This window comes from Sebastes umbrosus, chromosome 7 (assembly GCF_015220745.1).
Source record: "Sebastes umbrosus isolate fSebUmb1 chromosome 7, fSebUmb1.pri, whole genome shotgun sequence".
Lineage (NCBI taxonomy): Eukaryota > Metazoa > Chordata > Actinopteri > Perciformes > Sebastidae > Sebastes > Sebastes umbrosus.
In genome coordinates, this window is record NC_051275.1 from 12,345,547 (window position 1) to 12,373,409 (window position 27,863).

At 40.8% G+C, this 27,863-nt stretch overlaps 1 protein-coding gene across 1 annotated transcript in view; it reads left to right on the top strand.

Moving 5' to 3' along the window:
- Positions 1-27,863, top strand: part of dph1 (diphthamide biosynthesis 1) — a 78,737-nt gene that overhangs the window by 24,097 nt on the left and 26,777 nt on the right. Inside the window, exons 4-6 of the mRNA XM_037776073.1 lie at positions 19,302-19,423; positions 24,588-24,742; positions 27,231-27,352. Of these exons, the coding sequence (XP_037632001.1) occupies positions 19,302-19,423; positions 24,588-24,742; positions 27,231-27,352 (399 nt within the window). The remainder of the gene's footprint in view (positions 1-19,301; positions 19,424-24,587; positions 24,743-27,230; positions 27,353-27,863) is intronic.

Below are 27,863 nucleotides of genomic sequence, written 5' to 3' on the forward strand. Positions count from 1 at the left end.
TCGAGGCTTCAAAACGGCAGTCCAGAAACCAATGAGTGACGTCACGGTGACTTTGTCCACTTCTTATATACAGTCTATGGTCTTTACCCATTGTGACTGAGAGCCACTTGGTGGGTTATTTCAAATTTCAAGGCTCAAGTGTTGCACTACTGTATTGTTGAAGTTGAGGTTAAATAATGATTGGGTGATGCTTTGTGGAGTACTGTAGGTGTAACTGTCATGATATCTGTATGTAACTAACTTTTGTATTCAGAATCTGTTTTGTCAACAGATACATGCAAGTCAGAGCTACAATACAGTGAACATAAAGTTGCATTAAAAAGTAGTTAGACAGAAAAAAAGAGAAGAAGATAGCAGAACAGAGAGAAGAAGAGACGAGTCAATTAAAATGTATGAGTAATGTGTTACTGGAAAGCCTCGACAGTCACCAGAATATTTATTTTCCCTAGATCTGGCAGTTGCCCTGAACCCACTCACCAGTTACCAATTCCTTTAGTTTTACATTTTTCAGCAGAATAACAGTCAGCAAAAAATAGACCAAGTCTTCAGACTACAGTATAATGAGGCCCACATTTTTTGATTAACATAGAAACAAGAGTAAGGAAGGAAGCTTTCCCAAAAATGGCCTTATGAATAAAGATAGTAAAGCCTACGCATTGTCAGAGATGGCCAACCAGCCCCGGCATATAGTAAACAGTGAGGGATTTGCAATTTTTTACAATCTCAAAGCACCATCGTAAATGGTGTTTAACATCCAAAGACACTGAGCTGATGGAGTCACAACAAATCACCTTAATCATATAATAGTTACATTTGGCAAAAATAAACTTTCTTTGGCCGAAAGGAAGAAAAAAAAACACCCCAATGTGTACATGCTTTTTTAGCCTGTCAACAATGTTTTTCGTGTGGGACTTAAATAAATGACAGCCATCCATTAAAATCTTCACACATCAGCTTCCAATACTGAAGTTTATGACCAAATTAAAGGGGCTCTATATAGGAGTCATAAATTGACAGTGACTCCTGTGGCCATTAAGTTAATAACAGTCAGCGTCCTGTTGCTCATGCTTGCGCTCACACTACTTAGACACAGGCGAGCATCGGACAAAACAGTGAGGCGACACACACAAGAGACTAGTTGGCCGCTCTGGCCTTGCGAGTAGAAAGCAAAAGCTCTTGGTCCCAGAAACCCAGAAAGTCACAGAAGGTCTAATTTTTTAATTTAGGTTACAACCTGTTCACACATTGGCAATAAAGAACAATTTAAAAACGTTAATATGTATAAAAACCTACAGTCCCTTTAACTAATGCCATTCTCATGACACTCAGCAATAGCTTCTTTTCAGTGCTTAGGTGAACATAGTAAACATTATATATTAGACTAGAGTGTTTTTTAACAAGCTATATCAAAGTTTGTCCAGGTTATCAGGACTGACAGACTTGTTTGTGATGCAGGTGTTTATAACACTCTATGGAACTCTGAAATAGCAGAAAAAAAGTAAAGACAAATGTCTAAAAAATGTGTGACCAACAGTAACAAGACTGCGAGAACAAGAGCGGGATTCAGTCAGGTCCGATCAATACGGAGAGCTGGTGTGGAGGCAGTTCTTCTTCTGGAGGAGTTGTGAGCTTGTACGTATGATTCAACAAAACATGTGATGGGAGACGCTCACTTAGTGATCCCACTGACATACCGTGCCTGTTTTCTGTCTCTCTCCATCATGTACTATCCTAGGTATCTGTCAACGTAGGCCCTAGATAGCTCAAGTAACAGTCATGTCAGATGCAGTGTGTTGGTAAATTAAGGTACAGTATGCAGCACACAGCCCCCAGACATCTCCGGGTCCTTCACTGTAGCCGTCCTCATCCATCAGAATAGATTCCTCTATATTTCGCACGGCGGGTTGAATCATATCTTGTGGGAGCAGCAGCAGCAGCCACAGCCCACAGCCTCCCGGGGTAAATGTCAACTCCACCATTAGGAAGGAGCCTGGTAGGAGCCTCCAACGCCTTCTTGCCCTCACATCGTCACAGTCCTCACGGCGCCCACAGCGCAGCTGAGCTGTAGCAACAGATCTGGGTGCAAGTGAGGGAGTGAATGTGAGTGTGTTGTTGTGCATATGTGCACCATGGCTGTGTGTCTGTGCCGACTCGGCTATACGAGATCCCCATATATGAGGTATTCATATATGAGCTCCCAGCTCGCCCATAGAGCCATGTGCTGTCTAATTAGCTCTCCTGCCAGGCACACCCTTACTGCCCACCCGAAGCTTATGTTGAACGCCGACAATATCTCCTCATCAGCGACCGCCTGCAAACCCTGTAGAAACCTGTCAGCTTTCTCCGTTCCACCGTGTGGTGTCCTACCATCTGCCCAGATTGAAAGAAGGACATGGAGACATGCCTGAGGATTAAATAAAAGAGGAGAAAGGTTAAACTTCCTGGCCGGTACCTCTTGCCAAATGTGTACTTGGAGAGGAGCATTTTGTCTGTATATTTTCACTAATGATTGGAAGTTGTGTGCCAATGCTGCTCAACAAATATGACCCCAAATCAGCCCAATGGGGGGGGCACTGTAATTAAAAGTCAAACCGTTGAACTTTGAAAAGTCATAACCCCTATGCCCCTAAGTCTGATATACTCAAAATTTGCAAGACATCTCTATTCACTCTGCAAAAAAAATCTGCCTGACTAGATTTTCTGCCATTTGGAATGTTTTGAAAAAATCATTTTTGACATTTCCTCCTAAACCTTAGCTCTATATATATTTCTTTGGTTCTTTATTGGTCTAAGCTTATCAAAAGCTTGCTGATATCTCATTGTGTTTTGAAGATATTGACCAATGAACTTTAAAAGGGCGTTGCTCAGCACATCAATAGAACAAACTCCACAACCGTTGGGTCAATCATCACAAAACTTGCAGGATATGTCCATATGAGTACCTGGAATATAACCTCAAGTTCATTTTTTTTTTTATTGGTCATATGCACAACAATTACAGCAAGCAGTCGATGGCAATGAAAATATTGGGTCTCAGGTACCCTTCAACACTGCTCATTAAAAATGTAAATATAAAAAAAAAGGAAAATCACACAAGCATTAAATGAGAATCAAAGACATAAAATAGTGCAAGTCATAAATATAAAATAAGTAATATAAATACATTTGTGGAAGGCAGTATTTCAAATGGATGAGCTGAATGTAAACGTAAATGTAGTATGTATATGTATACATACAGAGGTGTGCAGGAATGTATTATGTGTAGAGAAGTGTGTATATGTAGGTGACAGTATAGTGAAAAGTAAGGTGAACCTGAAAGTTTCACTCAAATCGACCATTAGGGGGCGCAACAGATTCGGTCGTAAATGACTGAGCATCTGTCTTATCGTCATAAAACCTGTTAGTTATCTTTAATACAGGTGTCGGAAAGTGTCAAAGGTCCATCCCCACTTGCGGCTATATTTTCTGCTATATTTGTACAAAGCAAGCTTATTGGTTTATAGATTTTCTTATAGGGCAAACCCAGCAGCAAACTGTTTATCCATCTTACATACTAAGTCTACTCCTTGTCAGTGTTTTTCTTTTAAAAATGATACACACATCAGAGTTGAGAGCAAGAAAAGAGAAATGAGAGGGCAAACTCAGGATTGTCATTGCAATTTCCTCAAGTAGCATTGCCATTGCAGGTACCGGTCACCTCCTGGTGATGGCGTGACACTGAGGCCATCTCAGGTGAATTTGATTTGTAGTTGTAGATAGTAGTACAGGAGAGTGTAAAGTGAATCAGCCACACCTACGTCCCCTTGCACCTCACAGATAAAGAAGGACCTGGAGGACCACCAAGGCACCTGCTGGTTCTGTCTTTGCTAATCTCATCTCTTCTACGGGGACATCATGCCCAGGCAGACTGGAAATCCCGATAGGTGCTGACACGGTGTAATATGATATCTTGGCAGATAGCACCTTAGAAATTGCCTGAGCTGTCATGGAAGTACAATTGATTCCCTCTAGAGATACAGTAAGAATAATAAAAGGTCACTTTGGCTGTACTGGGCGAGCCAGATGGAGGTTGCGAGTGTTTATTCTTAATGCCCGGCCTTTGACTTCCAAATGAAATGTGAAGATAGTAAAGAGAACCCTCGGGTGAAGGCAGTAGTCGTTCATTCCACCGGTGAAGAGACCACTGGTTTCTATTTTAGACTGGATGCTTCTAATTTATGAAGTAATGATTTAAACACATTTTCCCCTTTCTCAGCAGTGTGTAGAAGAGATAAGCAATGCTTAGTCCTGAAGGTCACAGTCTCTCGTTTCCCCTCTGTTCTGTCTCCAGCACAGCCAGTCAGGCCGGCCATAATCGCTCTCATTTCGGATGGCACAGTCCCAGGCACATGTCCATGTAATTGGCACTCACAGAGAGCCGTGTAATATTATGCACAGCCTGGAAAGAATATACTGGAAGAATATTACATATGCTTTTAAAATGTCCTTTCACAGTAATTCCACTGACATTGCTCTGGCAGTTGAAGGACACAAATTGGTGTTGCACGATTCCGCAAATTGGAAAGAATGAAAACAACAACAACAGCAAAAAAAAACGTATAATTTGAAGTTCTGCTTCTATAGGAACATTGAAAATTTAGTGTTTCACACTATCTTATGAAACAGAGTTTAGCGTTGTGAACCCACTCCAATGTATGGCTAGAAAAAGGCCGACGTGTTTCCTAATCCAACATGAAACCGCTACTTTTCTTTTATGAAAACACGGACATGCGTTTTGTTAAATTATCATATTTTTTCATATTTTGCCCAACTAATAGTTTTCTACTGATGTCTTCATATATGTTATGTACCCAAATGAAAGTGCCCAAGTAAACATAAAGGAGTAGTGGAAAAGACAATATAACTCACACAAAGCGATTATTGAGGATTAATGTAACAGAAGTTCCTATTATAGGAAGGGAAGAGAGAGAACAGCAGCTAATATGACAAAGTCCTTTTTTGTTAGGGGATAAGTGAAGGACAACTCAATCACTGGTGCCCCACTAAATTCATCAAGCAGTGAGGAAAAAAAAATCCTAATGAGTGGGCGTTCCCAAAAATTAAGTGAGGGATGTAATGATAGACAGCAGCCCAGAGAAATTATGACAAGGAGCATAAGAAGAGAGGAAAGGAGTCGAAAAGCTTGAGAAAGTGAAGAGAGAGGAGAGACGTTGTGAAATGACTTGAGGGAGCACGGTGACAGACGATGGAGGGAAGCCTTAGGGAGGAAGGAAAGAGGTATTAGATGGATGTGACCTCATCAATCGCTACAAGAAAAAGTTGTTATAAACGTTATTTTTCAGAGTTGATTTTTTATGTCATGAGGATTGTGGTTAAAAAAGGCAGTGATGTACTGTATTGTGTTCCTAACTGGAATGTGCAGATGTGGCATGTAAGTTGTTTTAATTGGTCTTGATCTTGGTTGTAAATGGTTTTAAATGTATACTTCAGGCTCAGTTGCGAATCGTACCTGATGATTCTCGAAGACCCGGCCTCAAAACCGTTTTTCTTAATCAGCTTTAAACTTTTGCAGAAAGTTGTATGTTCATGTAGGACCCCATCGCTCATAGTACAAACGTTTCTTACCAATAGCCGACCCTTGTTAACCGATCAGTAACCCTTAATCGACAAGATTAAAATGTAGTATCTAGAATATGCAAATTTCTGAGACCCATTAAGAAATGACCAATAGGGAATGGGAATAGTGGAGCATTCTGGGGGCGCGCTGCCATTTTTGGAGGGTAGCGTAGGGAGCTACGGTAGACTATCATTATCTGTCACCATCAGAAATGTATAAAGTATGTGCGAAAGACAAATACCCATATAAAGAGAAGCTAACAGAGGCAAAGGGGCAATATACTACAAAATTGAAGTTAGTAAATGATATCGATCCTTACGAATTAGGAAGACCTTGACAGTTTGCCACACATTAGTGTTTTTTGGCGTTAGTGAACACCTGTCAACAGTTCAGAATATGTAAATCTTTGGATGCCGATGTCCAATTTACAAACAGGTAGGTATATGAAATAAAGATCTACAAGCCAAATGCCAACTACACAATCGTCCGGACAAAGATAAACTAGCTAATCTTATGCTAATGGAATACTAATAAAACATCTGTTAATACTGCATAAATAATCTACCGGTATCTTGCCAAATGAAACCCATAACGTTAGCCTACCTTTGTGTGTGACTGTATACTATTATACACTTTGGACACACCAAAAATGGCGGTCTCGCTGTCGGTGATGTCACATTCCCTTTTCCATACAACAATTATTATTTTTTTTCATAATAGCGAACAGCTTGTCTACTGTGTGTTGACTATGAGATTAATTCATTTTTAATCATATATATTTTTAGCTGTTTAACTGATTAATCGAATCTTTCAAAATTGTCGGTTAATGGTTAAATGGTTAATTATTAACATCCCTAGTTCTAACCGTTTTGTTTGTGCTTTTGTCTTTGCTTTTGTTTCACTGGTTTGAGGTGGGCAGGTGGCTTTTTGCCATGAGTTCAACAACATTTAAGTTAAAACATGATGACAGTTGTGTTGTTTCGATTTATCAGCAATTTCAGCCAGTCCACACACCCACACTGTCCTGATGAAGCAGATTAGCTGAGTTTCAAATACTAAACTTTTAAACCTACATAACTAAAATGATTCATTGGCTACTTGGGGGCAGCGGAAACGAGCTGTAAACACTGACATATTATCATCTTTTAAGTTGATATGATGAACTTGTTAGGATACAGTTGCCAATTTGCACATCCAGCAGATACAGAGCAACATCAGCATTCATTTGGAGTCATGTGTCTGTCCACCTGATGGATATAAGTCCCTCACCTCAATGAACATATCTACGTCTTGCCCAAAGGTGAGGGGAATTGCAGATTTGATCCATAGGGCGGCTGTGGCTCAGAGGGTAGAGCAGGTTGTCCACCAATCGGAAGGTCGATGGCATGTCGATGTGTCCTTGAGCAAGACACTTAACCCCAAATTGCTCCCAAAGGCATAGCCATCGGTGTGTGAATGAGTATTTAGATTAGATCCTGATGGGCAAAGTTGGCATCTTTGCCATCAGTGAATGAATGTGTGTGTGAATGGGTGAATACTGACATGTTAGTGTAAAGCGCTTTGAGTGGTCAGAAGAATAGAAAAGTGCTATATAAGTCCAAGTCCATTTACCATTTACCATTCACCATAGTTAGAAAAGTATTGATTATAGACGCTTTAATAAATTAAGCTAAGGCTGTTTTTTTTTTCTTACAGAACTTTAAAGGGGACATATGATGCTCATTTTCAGGATCATACTTGTATTTTGTTTCTACTAGAACATGTTTACATGCCTTAATGTTAAAAAAAAAAACACATTGTTTTCTCATACTGTCTGTCTGAAAATACCTGTATTGACCCTCTGTCTGAAACGCTCCATTTTAGCGCCTGTCTCTTTAAGATCCCTCCCGAAAAAGCCCAGTCTGCTCTGATTGGTTAACGTTTTCAAGTTTTCCGCATATGCGGGGTCTCGCTGTGTGTGTGTGTTTGTGTGTGTTAGTGTGTCAACTACAGAGTTAAGCAGCACTTCTACCGGTGACTGTATAGTTGTGACATCACAACCTTACGGAAGTCCTGACGGCTCAATTAAAGGTTTCTGAATATGGGCCGTATGCATGTCTCCGGATTGAGCGTTTTGATACCATCACAGTACACCTAGAACTGCTTTATAATCCAAAACAGACATGGAAATCTCACTTTCTACAATATGGGACCTTTTAATTTTTAATCCTTGCTTATTTAGTCATGAATATTTAATGTTGTTAAGAAATAGTTAATATTTAAAACCACATTTTCACATTCTGTAATCACATATGGGCTTTCCATGACCCCTTGTGGTATTATTAATTTACCTAAAGCTAAACAAGAGCCAAATGAATTGTTCCATCCAACAACAACAACAGCAGCTTCAAGCAAGCATTAGTGTTCCGTTCTTGTAGAGGCACAATAGCACTTAATACTCCCATTATCTGTCCTCTTTGGTCCCTTATCCTGATTCCTGTCTTGATACCCTCACAGATCTGATAACCACTGTGTCAAACTGGATTTAGTTTTCCCGTATTATGTCTTTTAGAGCTCCATAGAGATTAGAGCCGTTCGTAGGCCTAGCCCTGAGTTTTCACCTCCTAGAGCAATATCTGCAGTCACTTGTAATAACTGTTGATCGTTTGGTTTCTGTAAATTGGATTGCAAGCTCTTTTAAGCGTGTTCTGCTATGATGTGCAGTTTAGGTCTGTATCGTGATAAAGCTGTGGGCCTTTCTATAATGACCCATGGCTCAGGCTTTTGAATAAATGCCATGACAAATAGATTAGATACACTCACAGAAATAGCAGTAATGATCTTGTTTTTCGGGGAGTTAAAGGATTATCTAATGGTATTACTGAAAACATCTGTGTAAGCATCAACCCCTGCTCATTGCCTAACGTCTCTCTATTTACTCATTCCTGGCAGATGTTCAATGACTGCAGTTAGACTGTCATATTTTATAGGGGGATTTGTCTGCAAATTTTCTCTGTCGGAAGACAGGAAACCCAGGTTCCCTGTGTCAATATGACATATAGTGAAACAAGTAGGGAGAGACATCGAATGGAAGATATACACAACGGGAGAAGGAGTGGAGATCATTTAATTCTCCTGCCCAGCGCCCCTTGCCAAATTTATTTTGGAGGGGAGCGATTTGTCAGGATATTTTCTACGTTATAAGTGCAGAAAGCAGATTATCAATATCAGATTTGCTAATATTACAAACCAGGCAGCAAACAGCTCATCTGTCTTACATACAGTAGTCTGTCATCTCTCTGTCTTATATAGAAAGCACTTCTCATGTTCTACCATTCTGTTCTCCCTTCTGCATCATCTCCCCACTCAGCATTATCTCTTCCACTGGACTTTAATTTTCCTCCTTTCTTTCCGATTTAATCTTTTTTTTTCCTCCTCATTTACCTAAACTGAACTTATTTAAGGAGGAAATAATGACTGTTCATCTCTGCTGAGCTACCCTGCCACCTCTGGGAGAAGCCTCTTTTCCTGGGCCAATCTGCTCTGCCCCGTGCCAAAGCCCACTCACAGACACACTGATGTGGGCTGATGTCTGAAATGTAATGGAATAAAAGATGAGCCTTTGCCAGATGTAGGAAATAATTCACACATGTTTTTTTGTGTTCGAGGAAAGGTGAGCTTGTGTCCGGGTATGTGCATACGTGTGCGTGTGTGGGTGTCGGGGTGTGTGTGTGTGCATGGTTTGACTCGGTATGCAAACGTGCCACATATGCTCATTTGAGCTGTCTGCCACAGTGTATCAGTAGCAACTACGCAAGAGCAGTGCTGCTGCACCTGTACCCACCGTGCTGACCTGCTTGTCACTTTGTCTCCTATGAGACCAGTCTGCTGCCTCTGCTATTATTAGTCTTCAGATGTAAAAAAATATCTCACTGGCAGCACAGTGCTTACGGACAGACAACCTACCGTGGAGTGTACTGCAACCTTCCTCTTATAGGCTGCATTCACACAAAATCAAGCATTGCAGCGATTAGTACAGGATGTGTGGGAGCGGCACTTTAAATGGCCCATTTGTGTGACGCCCGCGTTTTTCTACGAGTGATTGTCTGTTCGCATCGACAGATTAAAAAAAAACACAATTACTTTCAGTAACTAACCAGGATGCGAGATCTGTGGTCCCAACCGCTGCAGCCTAAACGCACAACTCACATTGAAATGAATGGGAGGACTGGCATATTCTCGGGGCTCGACGGTGGCACTCAGTCATCATATTTATCAAATTTACTGAAAATAGATAGATGTAATCCTTTCAGAAATTCACTTGTTTTTATCTAACAAAATATTCTGCTTCAATCCATATTTGTTGGCGTTTAGCCTTTCAAAAACAATATTGTCACTGGTCAAACAAAACTTGTTTTCTCCTTTTATTGAGGCATCTGTTTTATTTTAATTTATGAGCAATGGCAGAGAAGATAGAAATTCTTTGAAGAGGAGCCAACTGGATCAGAGCAGCTGTTTAGATCTGTTGGAAACTTCTAACACTCCTCATTATATCCCAAATAAGTGCAGGAGCAGCTAAAGGAAAAATCGTGCACATCCGATTCTCTTTATTTGTGGAGATCATGTCTTCATACCATGCTGTGGCAAAGACAGAAAGCAAAAGTGAGCTCAGATGCTCACTGAGTGAAGCTGTCTAAGGTCCCACTATGTATAAACAGTTTAAAGACAAAATGTGTGCTTAATCTAGTATTAAAAGGGCTGCTCTTTATCTATTGCCACAACAACTTTCCATTGGCTTATTGATAAAATAAATAGAAAGTAAAATAAATAGACACATCAATACAAGTTTAGTGAGTTGAGGATACCCGACTCATCAAAAACCAGCAGAGAAAATCATGATGATTATAAAGATGCTACTATCAATTAGGCAACACTTGGTATCAGATTATAATTCATTAGAAATAACTTTTGTGCATTTTTGTATAAATACAGACAGATAAATAAGATACCCTATTATAATACATTTGAATTACTATTAAGTTTGCTTTGTTAATGTGAATATGTGCACGCCAAAGTAAACTAACAGCTGCCATAATCAGGGGTGTAGTGCTATTTGTTTAAGTATCGGAGCGAGCATGTGTGCACATGCACGGTTAAGTTGTGGCTTGTTTAATTCAAAGGTTATGTAACCACTGTTCCTACGGTGGCAAGTTTACATAAACTAGTCAACTATAACTGACCACACGATCAAGTGTTAGACAAACTTTATGAATATGTTGATAAATTTGCAGCCTCTGAGAAGTGCGCAGTGCCGTTACGCACGGACGTTCACTATATTTACCTTCATTAAATCATCTGAAAACAACACCAGGCTGCTACAGTATAACTATACAGACCCCGACACACATCAGAGTGGTCGGTTATAACTCGATATTCTGCTTTTTATATGAAGGAGACGTCCATGGCACATCGTAACCTGTTTTACAACTTTCTTTATAGCAAAAGTAGCGTCTTCTGTTTTATCCTTGGAACACATTGCAGTGCTATTGTGTAACATTAATTACTAAACTATGTGACCATGTACTAGTTGAGATAGAATTATTGCTAAAATAGCATTGTTCCGATACAATCACATAAACGGTTTCACAAAAATCCATTTCTTCATTTTTTATATCTATCATTATTATAATAACTATCTGATATTAAATCATACTCCGTCTGTCTTTGGGTGTAGATTTATGGTGACGTGTGTTCATGTGACGCACTGAACCATCAAGACGTGAGGTAAAGCTTTCCATTAGCTGAGCTGTGATTGGCACAGCTGTTTCCAGTGATGTGAGTGGCTGATAAGAATATTTAATAATCGCCACACCAACTGATCTATACTCACCTTCAATCTATTGGCTCTCTCTCATGACATACGCTATAGTGAAGATTGGATCAAATATATGAATTTCAATCATATTATGCAAACTGCAAATATTTTATCTCCTCAAATGTAGAATGAAGTGGCGGTGCGTCGTTCCGGTGCGCTCCGGCAGCATGACATCTATAGGCTATAATGTGAGAAAGATCCCGATCCCTCTGGCTGTATTCCGCAAGATATTCTCTCATACTTATTTATTGAATTTAATCTCATACAAAGTGTAATTCACTGTATACCAAGACATTTTAGTGTAGATACGACAGAATATAATCTGTTGGCCTGACATGTAAAGAAACACATGGTAGCACTGTGTATTGTAAAAAAACAAATACAATCTGTAGGATGCTGAGATCGTCTGGAGTCCATCCCAGCATGCACTCAGTGAGAGGCAGTGAAACAGTCTGGATAGATTTCCAATCCATCAGGGTCAACATATTCACAATCCTGCTTGGCAATTTAGAGTCACAAATCCATTTGCATGTGAGCCCCTGGAGGTAACCCACACACCCACCGGGAGAACATGCAGACTTAATATAGAAAGAGCTTTGGCTGAAGATTAAAACCAGAACTCTCTTTTTGTGAGAGGACTGTGCCAACTACCAAGCTAGATGCCAGAGCAACATGTGGTTGGTTGCTGCCATTCCCATGTCATAATTTTACACAATTTTAATGACTAAATTAAATGGGAAATGCTCATTAGGTTTCGTGAAAATTACCATAAAGTACCATAAAAGTAACTGTGAGGTTTACCGTTGACCCCGAGGGATGCAAAAAGTTTAAAACCTGGGAAACTTGGAAAAGCTCTAATCATTCTCTCACCCTTGTTGCACTTGGCTTGCAAAATCACTGCTGAACAAATTAAAACACATCAGTAGGGAAATAAGGAAGCATGCAAATTTACTAATTGGATTAGCGCACCTGATGACGGCAGACGACTGTGAAAAGTTCAATTGTCGCCAGTTTTTTCTTTTCTTTTTTTCCGTCAGGCTTGTTGACCGTCCACACGCTCGCTAAGCGAATGCATTTGAATGCATAACAAGCAGCGCTAATGCAGCTTATGAGAGCTTGTTCTTCTTAAAAGGGCTTGATTGCACTCCACATATCAGTATAGTGAAGCATCATAGGATCATAAGAGTTTTTTTTTTTATTTATCACTGCTTGCTTTACATTAGCAGATTGCGAGGGAAGACGAGCGGTAACATTTTCCCCAGTAACGTTCACCATTCTGACTTGCCCTTGAGCACGGCACTTAACCCACTTTCTGATACAGTGGAGATGAAGTGGGAGACATGAAAACATAAGCATTTCAGAACCTAAACACAATGCCCATTGATTGTAATGCTTTTCAATACTGAAAAAAAAAATCAAATATCGCAATATTGTTGACTCAGTACTTCAATATTAACGTGTTACAGTGTTTTGAATATGACTATTGTTCTTTGTGTTTTCCTGCAGCATTTAATCTAAATTAGAGGTGACATTTGAGAAAACACTATTGTAGATACGATAGAGGCAAGCAGGTAGACTGATTAACTGTTCAAACAAATTAGCAAGAAGTGCAAAGACAATTATCTAGAGGACAATCCTGATATAGAAGAAGTTAGCTGTTTTAAGGGGAGTTTGGTATGGTGGCTTTTATTACTTGGTTGTGAAAGGTTAATTTTGTGCCAGTGAGTCAAAGGGTGCATTCCAACTCTCTTAATTGCATCCACATTCCCCTCACTTGCGTCTTTTCCTTGCGTCTTAGTCCCTCCCACCGGGAAACCATGCGAGGACAGAGCAAACGAGGCAATATGTTTTTAGTTATATGAGACATCCTTTCCTCTGAAGCGTCACGTGAAGCGACGTCTGTTTCTGATGACAGCAGCAGCTGATCACAGCTGGATCAGCTGTCAGTCTGCTTTAACAGCTGTAGCGACTTATGATGGAGTTTATGTCTGAACTGTACTAATACTAATAAAGACAGTTATCACTGGCAGAGCAGCAGTGTTTTCTCTCTGTAGCCTGTTATTACTTGTTTAGCAAACACCTGCCCATGAATAAAAGCCTGCAGTCTGTATTTATACTGTGTCCTGCTTAGGAACCATTTCTAGCTGCACAATGCCTTTATATTATTTATTCATAATTTGTGTGTGTATTTATTGATATTCTGATTGTGAATTCATTATTTTATAACCCAGAATATAATTATGGTGTCTTTTGAACACTGGAATTTATTTATTAAGCTAAATGTTTCAGGGAAAATTGAAATGATGTTACTCGTATCAAACCCGACACTCTCATTATTATAATTATCAGCCTCACACGTGACTGAATGGAAATGACAATAAATGATGTGAAACATGTTTCTTGCTGGCAGACGGACTCTCCTTCTCTCTCTGACTTTAACTGTATCCTTAATAAAAGTTAATGGGGATAAGTTACAGATCATGAAAAGAAAACTCTTTCTAATAAATGAAGAAAGTTGTTTGAGATCCGTTTGTTGTCATGTGTTAAACAGCTCTTTCAGTAACACATGGTGTGTGAAGGAGGGGTACCGCAGGTCCTTCTGCTCCTGGAACACTTTACCATCAACATGGTCCCTTTGTTGTTCAGACCTACAATTAACACAGATTTCAACTAGATGGAGAATCAGAAGATAACTAAAATATAAAACTTTTATTGTCATCTGTTTTCACTCCGGTATGACACTCCAGTTATGTTGAGATGTAACATTATGAGATCAGTCCGATCTGCAGCAGCGTCCAATCAATGACTGATATCCAATAAGGGGGCGTGTCGGTCGGTAAAAGACTTCCGTGAAGGCTGCTCCCGTGTATCGTCACTCATAGATCCTCGGAGATCCCTCCTCGCTCCTCGCCTTTCTGAGCAGGAATAAGAGCTTTGGGACATCCGGCTTGACAACTTCCTTTGCAAAGGTGCACCATATTGGTCTCACAAGCCAATCAGAGCAGACTGGGCTTTTCAGGAGGAGGCTTAAAGAGACAGACAACTTTGACATCTGCTTTTAGTAGAAATGTCCCCCCACTGCAATACGCAGTGGGGGGACAAAACACACAACTGGATTTTGCATGCAGAAAAATTCCAGAAGAAAATGTAAATACAAGTAAAATGCATCACCTGCTGTAGCCTTATTGTTCAGACAGCCCCGAAATAGAACAGTATTGAAATTTCAAGAACAGCATACTGTTGTTTTCCATGCAGTTTTTGAATATCAGCCTTCTCAAGCTGATAGGCCCAAGGGTAAAGTAAGAGTGTCAGAGTGAGAATTACCTGCAACCTCCCACTTCTCTAAACACAGCAAACCTTAAATCAACAGTTATTCTAACAGATGGTGGAATCCTTTTAGTTGAATTCAGTCAAGTATTTTTCATCAACAGATAAGTGTCATCTGCGACAGAATGGCTTTGTGAGTGCTAATAGGAAAGTTCTGAGACAGGACAAGTTTTTCAATCCCTTTGTCTGCTGCAAACAACTCCAAGCTGTAAGGCACTGGTGCCAACAAGCTCTTCTTTTGTGCCGGCATCAAAAGAAATTCCTTTCAAAGTCAGAAAAGTATATCATCTCTTGAGGACAGCAGCAGAAAGATTAATCTGCTGTCATGTGTATGCTGCCATGCTAGGACAACAAGGAAGTTCGCTTGGCCCTTTTACTTTTTTCTGTCTTTACTTTTAAAAGCTTGTGTGTCCATGTATGCTGACGATTCAACAATATACATGTGTGCAGCACCCACAGTTAATGAAATTACTGCAACCCTCAACAAAGAGTAGCAGAAATTACGAGAATGGGTTACTAGTATTAAACTAGTCTTAAATATATCAAAGACTAAGAGCATTGTAGAAACAAAGCTTATTGGTGTTATTTTAGATTGTAAATAGGGCTGTCAAAGTTATTGCAATAATATCGTGTTAACACTAATTTGTTTTAACGCCACTAATTTCTTTAATACATTTACACAACTTGCGTTTTTTTAGTTGTAGCAGGATGAGTTCTGAGTGGAGATCATGGCATCATATGAAACTAGAAAACCTAAGAAATCCATTGGTACCAACCATGTCATACGAGCTTGGCTGGAAGGAGGTTAAATAACGCTCCAAACTTGCGCAACATTTTGGCGAGGAAAAGCTGGCATGGCCATTTTCAAAGGGGTCCCTTGACATCTGAACTCAAGATATGTGAATGAAAATAGGTTCTATGGGTACCCACGAGTCTCCCCTTTACAGACATGCCCACTTTATGATAATCACATGCAGTTTGGGGCAAGTCATAGTCAAGTCAGCACACTGACACACTGACTGCTCTTGTTGTCTGTTGGGCTGCAGTTTGACATGTTATGATTTGAGAATATTTTTTATGCTAAATGCAGTACCTGTGAGGGTTTCTAGACAATATTTGGCATTGTTTTGAGTTGTTAATTGATTTTCAATGATAAAAACAAGCATATTTGCCCACTCCCATGTTGATAAGAATATTAAATACTAGGGGTGTAAGAAAATATTTTCGAATATCGAGATTTTGTGATACTGTATAGATTCTCAAAAGCACTGTATCGATTTTTAATTAATAGTTTACAAGCAAAGATGAACTCAGTCAATACTTAATTTCATTTGCAAACATATGTGACCTCTCAAAGTAGTGCTATGATGTTGGAAGTTACAGGGACTATGATAAATGCAAATACCGATTCCACTGTTCCGATTGCATAAAAAAAGTAAACTTTCTTTTTCTCAGATTTGATATGGTGGTTTTCTTCTTTATACTACGACAGTTTTCCTAAAATTATACAAAAAAAACCTTTGCAATTTATCGCCTTGCTTACAGTATCGCAATATATTGAATCATAATCATTGTGATACGTATTGTATCGCCAGATTCTTGCCAGTACATAGCCCTATTAAATACTTGACAAATCTCCCTTTACGGTACATTTTGGACAGATAAAAAAATGTGCAATTAATTTGCGATTAATCGTGATTAACTTTGGACAATCATGCAATTAATCGCAATTAAATATTTTAATCGATTGCCAGCCCTAATATGTAGAAATATGTTTGCGAGAAAAATATTGTTAGTCATACTTTTCTGATTATAATATAATCTGGTTGTTTTGTCTGTAAGTCTCTTATTTTATGTCATGTTTTTATGTTTTGCGTGCAACCGGGAAGAGTAGCTAATGTTCTGCATCAGCTAATGGGGATCCTAATGAAAGCCTAAATCCTAAATAATGGAGCTGATTGAGATGCTATTTGCATAAAACATATCAGCTACCTAACCTGTTGATGAACAGTGATACAATCAGCTGGCACGTAATCCACAGTCTCATGTGTGTGTGTGCACTCATGCTGGCATGCTAATGTATAATGCAGCTTGCTGCTCCTAGACTTATGTTTGCAGCACATACCAGCGCTGTGGTTTTTATAACAAAGATTCAGATCAGTTGGCAATTTCTCACACATATTGAGCTGTATGCTAAAGAGCTAATTAACAAGGGCTGTTATGGAGTTCACAAGCTTCTCTGACATCTTAATTAGATCTTAATGACATTTCAGTTGGAATGGCTGAACTGAGTACCCCGAGATGAGGCAAAAACCAGTGCTGATATACTGAAGGAAAGTGACTGACACTGGAGACGAGTGCAAGTAGGAAGGCAGAGAAGGATGAGGAGATGGAGAGAGGAATAAATGGAAATGAGGACATTTGTGCTCTATATGTACCCACCAGTCATATAGTATAGCCTGTGTTAGAAATAGGATTTGATTAACACTGATACACTTTTCATTCTGTCGTTCTCTCTCTAACGTTCTTTCATTCCATCTTCCCTCTTCCCTCTTTTCCTCTCTCCCAGTGGAATATAGGACTATATGTTGCCCAGTAATTACTCTGCCCATGTCCCAGTAGCATCTCATGTCTCTTACGGCCCTCTTAATCGGATTCGCATTTATTACCATGAAATTTCAACGCACTCACTATCTGGAAATAACTAGATGTGCTCTGCATTGCCAATGGAGATAACGTGATAATGGTATTTCTGGCAGATAGACGGCTGATTAGATACAATATTTTTTCTGTAGTGCTGTGTTTTGCATTGCGGTCGATTCTTGCATGATCTGCAGTGGATTGCAGGGACTAGTCTCTCTATTTTTTTTTTTTCTGGTGGGCAGGCCGTGTATTTTTAGCTGAAAGGTTGATGCACGTTTATGCAACTCCAAAAACAAAGTCAGTGGACTGCGATGAAAGAACAATGGGGCTGCAGTGAATGAGCAAACTAGTGCACACGAGTCCACAGACCTCAAACTACCCGTGTGATTATATCATTTTTAGTAACCCATAATTACGCTCCTGCCGGCGGCTGCATACGCACGTGTACGCGGTGCGAAGACGCACACACCGACGACATCAAAACATTGACAAGAGAGCGGGTAATTGATTCAAATCTCCGATGGCAAATATTTATTTGCCAGATGAGTTGCTCCGTCTATGTTTTCCTGTGCTCAGCTGGCCTGCACTGCCCTTCACTTGAGAGCAGCCATTAGAGGAGAAGGGACAGGGATAGAGAGAAAGAGAGAGAGAGAAAACAGCATAGAAAACTAAGGGACAATGATGATGAGTCCAGAGAGTGCAAACCAGAGATCACATCAGAGAAAATGAGGGAGGAAAGGCCAAATAGAAACTTTGTCTGGAGCCCCTCGCGAGCCGCAGAGTGAGGAAATAAACAGACAGAGTGGATGCGGGTTGAAAGATTGGGTAGCAGGAGACGCATTACTAAGAGTCTGTCGGTTGCTACAGATGCTCTTCTGTGTGCAGCCATGTCTGTTTATCACTCCCCACTTCTCCCCAAGCCCTCCGTCTCATCTCCACTCTACCCCTTCTGTCTAGCCTGAATCTGTCAGAACACAGCCACAAATACCTGGCAACAACCACCATTTACAACCCGCCCCCTCCGTCTACGCATCTTCCCTCCCCAACAATGCCTCAAGCTTCTGTTCATTTGCACATCCTCCCTGTTACTCTCAGCCTTTATTCATTTCACTTAGCCTTTAAGGGTTTACTTAGCATTTTATTCGCCCATAAAGGGCGATAAAAGGCAGAGCTTGTTTTTCTGTAGCGCGATCTGCAATTCATTCTAACAGATCTGGCTCCGCGGATGCCTGTGTAATTTGGTTGTTTTCCCTCTCAAGAAGGCCATGAATTTATTTTTTTCTGTTACAGGTGCAAAGTGGAACATTAGCCCCACGTGGCCTGCCGCTCTCGCAACCTACTTGTGGCATAAAGCGTCTATTCTGAATAGTTTATTCTAATGCTGCAGTGCTCCTGTTCCCAGGCAGATGTGCTGTAAATCCAGGTCGTAGATAGGCAAGCCAAGGCCACTACAAACTCTAATCTGCTTATGTCCTTCTCTCCTACTGCTCCTTCCTTCTGTGCAGCCTCCTTTCTGTGGGCCAGGCTGACTGATGACCTATTAACCCTCGTCTGGCAGGGCTTTGACTACCAGACAGCTTGTGCCTCACTCGGGCCTTTGGCTGCCGGTCATGAGGAGCAAAAGAATAACAGTGTGTCACCCTGATAAGCTGTGAGTCAGTCAATGACTGACAAAGCTGTCAGATACTATATAGTGTACTCTATCTGTAGCAAGTGGATGGGGAATTGATCTTATTCAGCTCCCTCATAATCACACTGTGCCTGGCATGCTCGCTATCGATTGCTATGGTAACGGACAACAGGATGTGCATAGGGTCTGTGGCTGCACTGATTAACGTCTCCGTGTGCGTACATCCCCAGGTTCACGGAGGCAGACACCATTGTGATGGGGGACGTGACGTACGGGGCCTGCTGCGTGGACGACTTCACCGCCCGAGCCCTGGGAGCCGATTTCATGGTGCACTACGGCCACAGTTGTCTCAGTGAGTATCTGTGTGCGTGTTTGTCTGTCTCTCCGTCGCTCTGCATGCGTGATTGTACCACATAGAGGGACGTGAAGTGGTCTACCACCTACTGAGAAGAGCTACACGAAAAAGAAGACAGACCTATCGATCAACGGAAAGCGTTACTAGTTAGTGCAGCCCACCCATCGCTAGTATAGAAGGCATATCAGACCTTTGGAGCCTGGACATCACATTTACCCAGCAGATCAATGGGGAACATGCATTAGCGCCGTCCTTTGGAAAACCTCAAGCAGTTCTTGAGGACCTTCACCCTCGCCCCCGCTGTCTGTCTCTTGCAGAACATGGGAGGAAATGCTAAATCAATAGTTCTGATATATCCCTGCCAGAACAACCTCACCTCTCCCAAATACCAGAAATGACCAACAGAATTTTAATACACTGAAAAGCTCTCTCTGTCTTGGTTTGTTTGTTTGTGTGTGTGTGTGTGTCTGTGTGTGTGTGTGTGTGTGTGTGTGTGTGTGTGTGTGTGTGTGTGTGTGTGTGTGTGTGTGTGCGCGCACTTTCATTATTTGATATTCGTGAAAGAATGATGTGATCGCATGTGTGTATGTTTACAAAAGAGTAGTGAGGTCAAAGTTAACCCGATAATAACGCGTTAACGCAAATTAATTTTAATGCAACTAATTTTTTTAAAGCATTAACGCAACTTGCATGTTTTAGGTTGTAGCGGGCTCAGTTTTAAAGCTTTAAAGCTGGCATCATATGAAACTAGAAAACCTAAAGAATCCATTGGTACCAACCATGTCATACTAGCTTGTTGTGAAGGAGGCTAAATAACGCTCCGAACTTGCGCTAAATTTTGGCAAGGAAAAACTGTCATGGCCATTTTCAAAGGGGTCCCTTGACCTCTGACCTCAAGATATGTGAATGAAAATGGGTTCTATGGGTACCCACGAGTCTCCCCTTTACAGACATGCCCACTTTATGATAATCACATGCAGTTTTTGGCAAGTCATAGACAAGTCAGCACACTGACACACTGACAGCTGTTGTTGCCTGTTGGGCTGCAGTTTGACATGTTATGATTTTAGCATATTTTTTTATGCTAAATGTAGTACCTGTGAGGGTTTCTGGACAATATTTGTCATTGTTTCGTGTTAATATTTGATTTATAATAACAAATATATACATATGTTTGCATAAAGCGAGCATATTTGCCAACTCCCATGTTGATAAGAGTATTAAATACTTGACAAATCTCCCTTTAAGGTTGACGCTTTTTGAACAGATAAAAAAATGTGCGATTAATTTGCGATTAACTATGGACAATCGTGCGATTAATCGCGATTTGATATTTGAATCAATTGACAGCCCTACAAAAGACATAAAGATCTGTACATATTCTCATTTACACTCAGAAGAACCGGAATAAAGGCAAAGATAAAAGGCACCAGAGATCAATTCATTGTGGGTTGTGATGTTAGAACAGATATTAATTGACGGAGAGGATTTTCAAACTACAAATTCTTAAAGAATCCCTGTGTAAGGGTGCCAGTGTGTCTGTACGTGTTCCTGACCTTCGTCTCTCAATTATGAGGACATCATCTGCTCTGTTGCCCAAGATGTCAGATACCTGCAGCAGATTAAAGACACCGACTGACTCATACAGGACCCTGTGTCTCCTGCACCCGTTTCATTTCCTCTGCCCTATCTGCTTTTGTGAATATTGGTGCCATCTCATCTTTTTGTCGTCATAAAGCACCTCCGTCTAGAGCGGGGCAATATGGGCAACATCATAAAACCATGTTTTCGTATGTTTTAAAGTTCTAATAAAATTTGCTGATATGAGGGTTGGAATTTGATTTAACCTTATTGATGTTTGAACAACATTTTTGTATCTGACTAGTCTGAACAAAAAAACACAAGATAAGAAGGGAGTGAGAGTCAAGAGAGAGAAGAAGCAAAATAAAGAAAGTAAACTTGTTTTTTCTTTCCGCTTATTTCATTGTGGTTATTTACAAAGAGAATATGCACCAGGAGAAAAAAAGCTGGCGAGACATATTAGAAGCCATAGAAGCCTTGCTCAGATGCCAGGCCAGCTGCCATAGCTGTTAGTATTTCTGGACGTTCTTCCACATCACAAGCAGGTCTTCATTATTTTGGTGGCATAAAGAGCTTTGCAAAGCAAAACTTACCCACGGCGCCAACTTTAGTTTGAGCTAGTGTTATTAACGTTGACCAGCATGTCGCTTGGGTATAAACAATCTTTGAACCCATCAGCTGTCGGTCTGCTGCAGGGTTGGAAATCAGCACCAGCCGCCAGCCAAATGCTGGTAAAATATGCATGTGGCTGCTACATTTGCTTCATTCACCAGCCAAAACAACGACTGTAATCTATTGAGTGGCTGGTAGATTATAAGAATCCACCAGCCACAGTGGCAGTTGGACAAAAAAGTTGTAAGTATTATTGATAACATTTCTATGTAGAGGATAATACATTATAATAATACATCCACAGAGCTGCCGAATAAAAGATTACTAGGATTGTGAATTAATAATTAAAAAAATGTTTGGCAGGTCCAAAATGAATGTTTTGTTAATCTCTGTGGAAGATATCGGCCGTTTGGTTCCCACTTCTAACGAGGCTTGTGAGCCAATAGTAAAATGATGTTGGTATCTTTTGGTATCTCTGGGTCACCGAATAGCTGAGATTGATGGTAAGTGCCGGTCAATGGCTTGTTGTGAAGTGAATGCAATGGAACGGGGGAGGGAGAATGCGACATCTAGTGGCTCAATGTTATCAGTAGCACCTTTAATTTCGAACACTGGTCTAACGACGGATAAGCCCCTGGGGGGGAGGGGACGGACATCGGGGCCAAGACCGATTAGCAACTTGAAGAGCGAGACTGGAGTTGGATTTGAGAGATGACGTGTACGACCGGATTGTTTCACAAGTTGCCACTCTACAAGCTAATTTTAAACCAATAAAAAGCTAAATCATCATCAGGTGAGAGCTGGTGAGCATTTCGGCCAATGCGTTCCACCTCTTTTGCTCTCCACACGGACTGTTTACGTGCATTCAACCAGGTGATGCAGCCTGCTCTAACATGATTGGTTAATACTACTCGGACTACAAATGGAAACCAGAACCATTCCGCTACCAAAATCTCGGTTAACAACAAGCTAGTAAGCGGGTAACATAATGCAGTAAATGCAAAGGCATAATGGCAGAGGAAAAGGATGAGGCCGTTGGGAATATCAACATTTTCCTCAGACCTATTATAAAATTACGAAGAAAAACAATATACGACTAAAATTACAATATATTAACTTATTACGCACTGAAAAATGAACTTCCATGGCTTCCTTTCAGAAACTTTCCACTTACAAGTTTGTGAATACCACAAGGGGGGGGGGCGTTCATATGGACTTTTCTCGTGAACACGGTAAACACGACCCCATTTGAAGGCACTTTTCCCGTTGCCTGCAGATTCTACATGCGAATGCAGAATCTGTTTATAGAGATAAGGGTTTAAATAACAGGCCAGTTAAGAGTTCCCCTATTACAAGTAATTATGGGGCCTTAAGTGTTTTTTTCACCCACAGAACACCTCCATTATGACTGCCCTCTATATTTTTAAGCACCAGCTCAGGCTTTTATGACCAATGTTTGCATTAGAGCAGCGTATAAGTTGAATTCTGTTATCTGTAAGGTTGTATTGCCACAAATTGGACACAGATCAGTTCAGCCACCAAGCGATTGCTGTATTATTCATAAAGTTGTCCACAAGCACCATGTAGAATGGAACCTGTTAGTGCATATTGATTTGTAAATAAGCCAGTATGCCATTATGTCCAACCTTTTCGTATGTGTGCCCGCGTATTTGTTTACAATTGGGAGCTAATAAGCGGCAGCGCTGAGTGACCTTATTGCTGTAACACATAGAGGAATAAAACCACTGATGGGGCAAGTGAGTCCTGTCCATCTCATTGACTGTCTCTAATTGCAGCGTCTAAGTGCTCTCAGGCTACCATGCTAATGCGAACACAGATCGATGTCACTTTCCTTTGCCCTTTACGTTTTGGGAGTGCTCATAAACAAGCAACAGACAGCTGTTTAGTCTCAGTCTGGATTTTTACTCAACTCCTCCTCCGGTCCTTTTTAGTCTCATGATATATTTAACTCCTCGCTTTCTCTCTCAACACGTGGCCCACCTTTTTAAATCCCTATCCATCTCCTTCCCTTCCCTCTCTGCTCAGATGTGAGCCCATTCATCACTTCTCTTGCCAGTTAATTGACATCCACCCACCACCGCCACCCCCAACCCCCCGAACACACAGTATCCTATTACTTTTTTTCCTTTCCTATCTTCCTTGTCCTATCTTTTGGAATTTACAGTACATTATTAAATTGCGCACCCTCCAGCCCCAAATTGAATTCCAGTGTTTTCCAGCCTACTTTTCACTCGCATTTCCCATTCCTCTCCATCCCATCTGCCTTCAATCCTTTTTGTAAAGACATGTATCTCACAGATCTCTTTCCTCCCGCCTGCTTGTCATGCTTTGCTCCGCTATCGCTCTCTCTCAATGTTGCTTTAATCTAGGCCATCAAGTGCGCTGCTCTCGCTCATAAAACATTTGCACCATAATGGACCATTTTCTTAATCATAACAAAAAAAAAAAGCCCCTCTCTCCTGATCCGCAAATTAAATGTAACACAAGAGGAAGAATAATTACGATGATCAACGCCAGCGATAATTCTTCTTCTTTCTTATCCGAGCCCCCCTATTTTCTTGGACTCTCGCCTACTTTTTTCAGCATCTAACTTAGCACGTCTGCGGCTACATCTCTTCGGCCCGGGCACGTAGTAAATGGCCTGTGAAATTAATGGCATTAATAGTAATCGCATGTGTCTCTCTCCTTTCCCTAAATAATTGAGGTCTTTGCATCAGTTCCTGCGTGTGCTGGAGAGTCACGCTGGTTGAGCTTCAGTTATATCACACGGGCCTCCTACTGAGATCTATATACTGTATGTGTGCATGTGCTGTGTTCCCATATAGCTGAGCATGTGCTGCGTGTTAATGCTCGAGCCGCCATCAATACTGCATATCCCGCAGGTTCACCTGACATAACAGAGTGAATTATTCATCCGTCTTTCTTTTGTCTTTTTGTCTCCCTGCAGTCCCCATAGACTCCACCTCAGGTATTAAGATGCTGTACGTGTTTGTGGACATCCAGATGGACAACGCACACTTCCTGGACACGGTCAAGTTCAACTTCCCTCCCGCGCAATCTCTGGCACTCGTCAGCACTATTCAGTTTGTGGCGGCGCTGCAGGTGATTAAGCACCGGCTCTGTCTGATTGTGTGTATGTGGATGAGTCGATTTTTTGAGGCAGCTGAGGGAGAGTGATTTTCTATCTTTACCTGAATGGCCACTTGTGTACTTCCTGTTTTTCCCCAAGTATTTTTGTGTTTACAGTATAGAAACACAAATACCTTCTGTGCATTTGTACAGTATGCTTTCCTGTCTTTTATGAACAAGCTCGCACTCAACACTTAAGCTCAGTTCAAGTGTGGGTTTGAGAAATCCGGCAGCAGTTATTTTGGATCTGAAAGGTGCAATGAACTCGGAAGGCCTCTCGGTTCAGCGTCGTGCTCAGCTCTGCTCTTTACATAAGCTGTGGCAGCAGCAGCAGCAGCAGCAGCAGCTATAGTATTAAGCTTGAACCTTTTCTTTTTTTTCAAACTCGCTGCCTCTCTGTTCTATAATGCACTCTGTTGCTTTCATTTGCTGTGTTGAACCAACGCCACTTTGGGCCTGCGCTAATGTAACCACTGTTATTTTTACCCAACGCTCTGCCAGTGTTTTATTTTATATCGGGGTGTTGGAGAGCATCCATGTGTATATATATGTGTGTGCATATGTCTTGTTTCTAGTTGTGCATTGTATGCATGTGCGCCTCCATCTCACTCATGTCTTATGGTGTGTGGGCTCTTGTTGAGGTCACACAGTATGGGCGGGAAGAAGCTGGGAGGTCAGTCGTATTCCCTGTGGACCGTCTTAAATTAGCCTTAAATCGTTCAATTTGTCCTTCCACCTCCTCCGAGTCTTTTTTTTTTTTTTACTGTAATTGTTTACTCTGTATGTAGGTGGTTGAAAGAGTTGATTGATTTTGATTATTAGAGCACTCTTCAAAAAATATAATTTATTTCTTTAGTTAATGTGTTGATAGTCATCTCATCTTCATCTTTTTATTTTTATTGTTATTATTTTTTAGTGTGACATGCCATGTGGTAGACAATTTCTTAGTCAGTGCTCTGCAGAACAGGGATGTCACAAGAATCGATACTTCGGTACCAAGTTGATGCCAAAATTCTGAAAACGTGACGGTACTTGTTTTTCTATAGTACCTCAGGTTCCGGGGATCCGGGCCCGAGACTAACGGCGTCCCGGGGACCATAGAAAATGTCCCGGTTAATGCTACATTGTGAACAAGAAATCTGTGTTGAAATCAACAGGAGGAGAGTTAGTAACGTTAGCACAGTCCTGCTTGTCTAAATAACGGAGCTAACAGCTAATGTTAACGAGGGTTGAATTGAGTTACATTATGACGCGTTCAAGCTTTATTCAGTAAAAATGAGTAATGGAGTGAAGGTAAATTATGACGTTATCATGATGTGTTGAAATGTAATCTTGTAAAATTTATTTTTTGGCGGATCATTGGGGAAAAAATCTGCTTCAAACGGTAATAAAGGAGTGTATGTTGGAAGTAGGTAGGATTTATTGTTTTTTATTTTGTTTTTTACCGTGGTATCAAATTCGAGAATCGTGGAATATCACTAGTATCGGTATCGACTACTAAATTTCTGGAATTGTGACATCCCTACTGCAGAATGATGAATCCATACATTTAAGTGGCTAGATTGGGAGTTATATCTGAGTTAAACATGACCCATTCAGGTTCACTTTAGGGGCACATTTTCAGTGTAATCTTTGACCTTTCTCATTCTTTGCGTCATTGCCTTGTGTCTCTGTTGTTATCTACTCTTTAATACAAAGAAAAAAAGGAGGGGAGCCATCAAATGTAGAAAAGTGAGCAAATTTGTTAATGTTAAATACACATATATATATAGCATGTTACATTTTATCACTTTTTCTTTTTTTCTCAAAAATTCAGACACTCAACGGCAAAAAGCTTGGATCATCAGCTACTCTAGATTAATTTCAACCTTGGCGCATCAAGACGTTTATGCTGATGCGTCTTTAGAAATAGATAGAAAGCAGGAAGTGACAGCATACAGTAAATAAAGCCCTAACATAAAACATGAAATGCAAAACAATAATGGGAGGCTTTCACTATTGATAAAGAGTACTGTACATCATCTAACATAACAGCATATTGAACTCAGAAACAATTTACAATATTCTCACCAGGTAAAAATACACAATTTACAAAACAGTACAAATGGATTACAAGTTAGGTTATACTCTGTGTGTGGCTTAGATGAAACAAGACAGATCTAATTCCTCATTAAGCCAACAGCATGCCAATGAGTGATTATTTTTTTGCACATATTTAGCATATTAAATTTTCATCTTCCTGCATTTGATGACTCCCCTCCTGTTTTAACTTGTATCATCATGAGATGAGGAAGAAGAAGAAATGTGGCTCTCCACACACGTTTTGCTGGTCTTAGTACATGGTTTCTGTTTTGAATGATGTGTAAAAGTCAACCTAGGGCTACTCTAAAACTAAAGGGTAAAGGGTGAGCTCGCCGAAACATGTGAGTGTCTAACTGTCTTTCCTTACTCCATGCTGCAGGCTGTGAGCACAGCCCTCAAGACAGAGTATGACGTGCTGGTCCCACAGTGTCGACCTCTGTCACCTGGAGAGATTCTGGGCTGTACCTCCCCTCACTTGGACCGCCACGTCAACGCCGTAATGTAAGAAAACCTCCGTCCTCCTGTCTCCCACCTTACAGTCTCAGCCCGGCTCCTGTCCTTTTCTTCCTGTTAGTTAGCAGATATATCCAGATAACCAAAGACATCCAGCCTTGACTCATCCAGACATCCCCCCACCCCCCACCCCAGGTGCCATAATTACCCCTGCCATCGCCAAGCCCACCCATGTGACACGAGGCATAATCAGTACGACATCACACCAGTCACACCAGTCACACCAGACATAGCTAGCTGTGACAACTAGCTGTGTCGGCGCGCTTCCGATCAGGCTTATATCCAGCCAGAAACAGCCAGATGCTGATCCTGAACGGCAAGGCTAAAAATACCTTCACGCTGTGCAAAGCATTGAATTGTGTAAAGCCAGACAGACACGGCCACTTCTGGCTGTTTTCAGAAACCAACCACACACATCCGCATGCAATTTTCCTCTGTTTTAAAGAAGCGTTTTCACAGAGTACGACACCTGCTGTGGCACATTCATGGTGCGAATTGA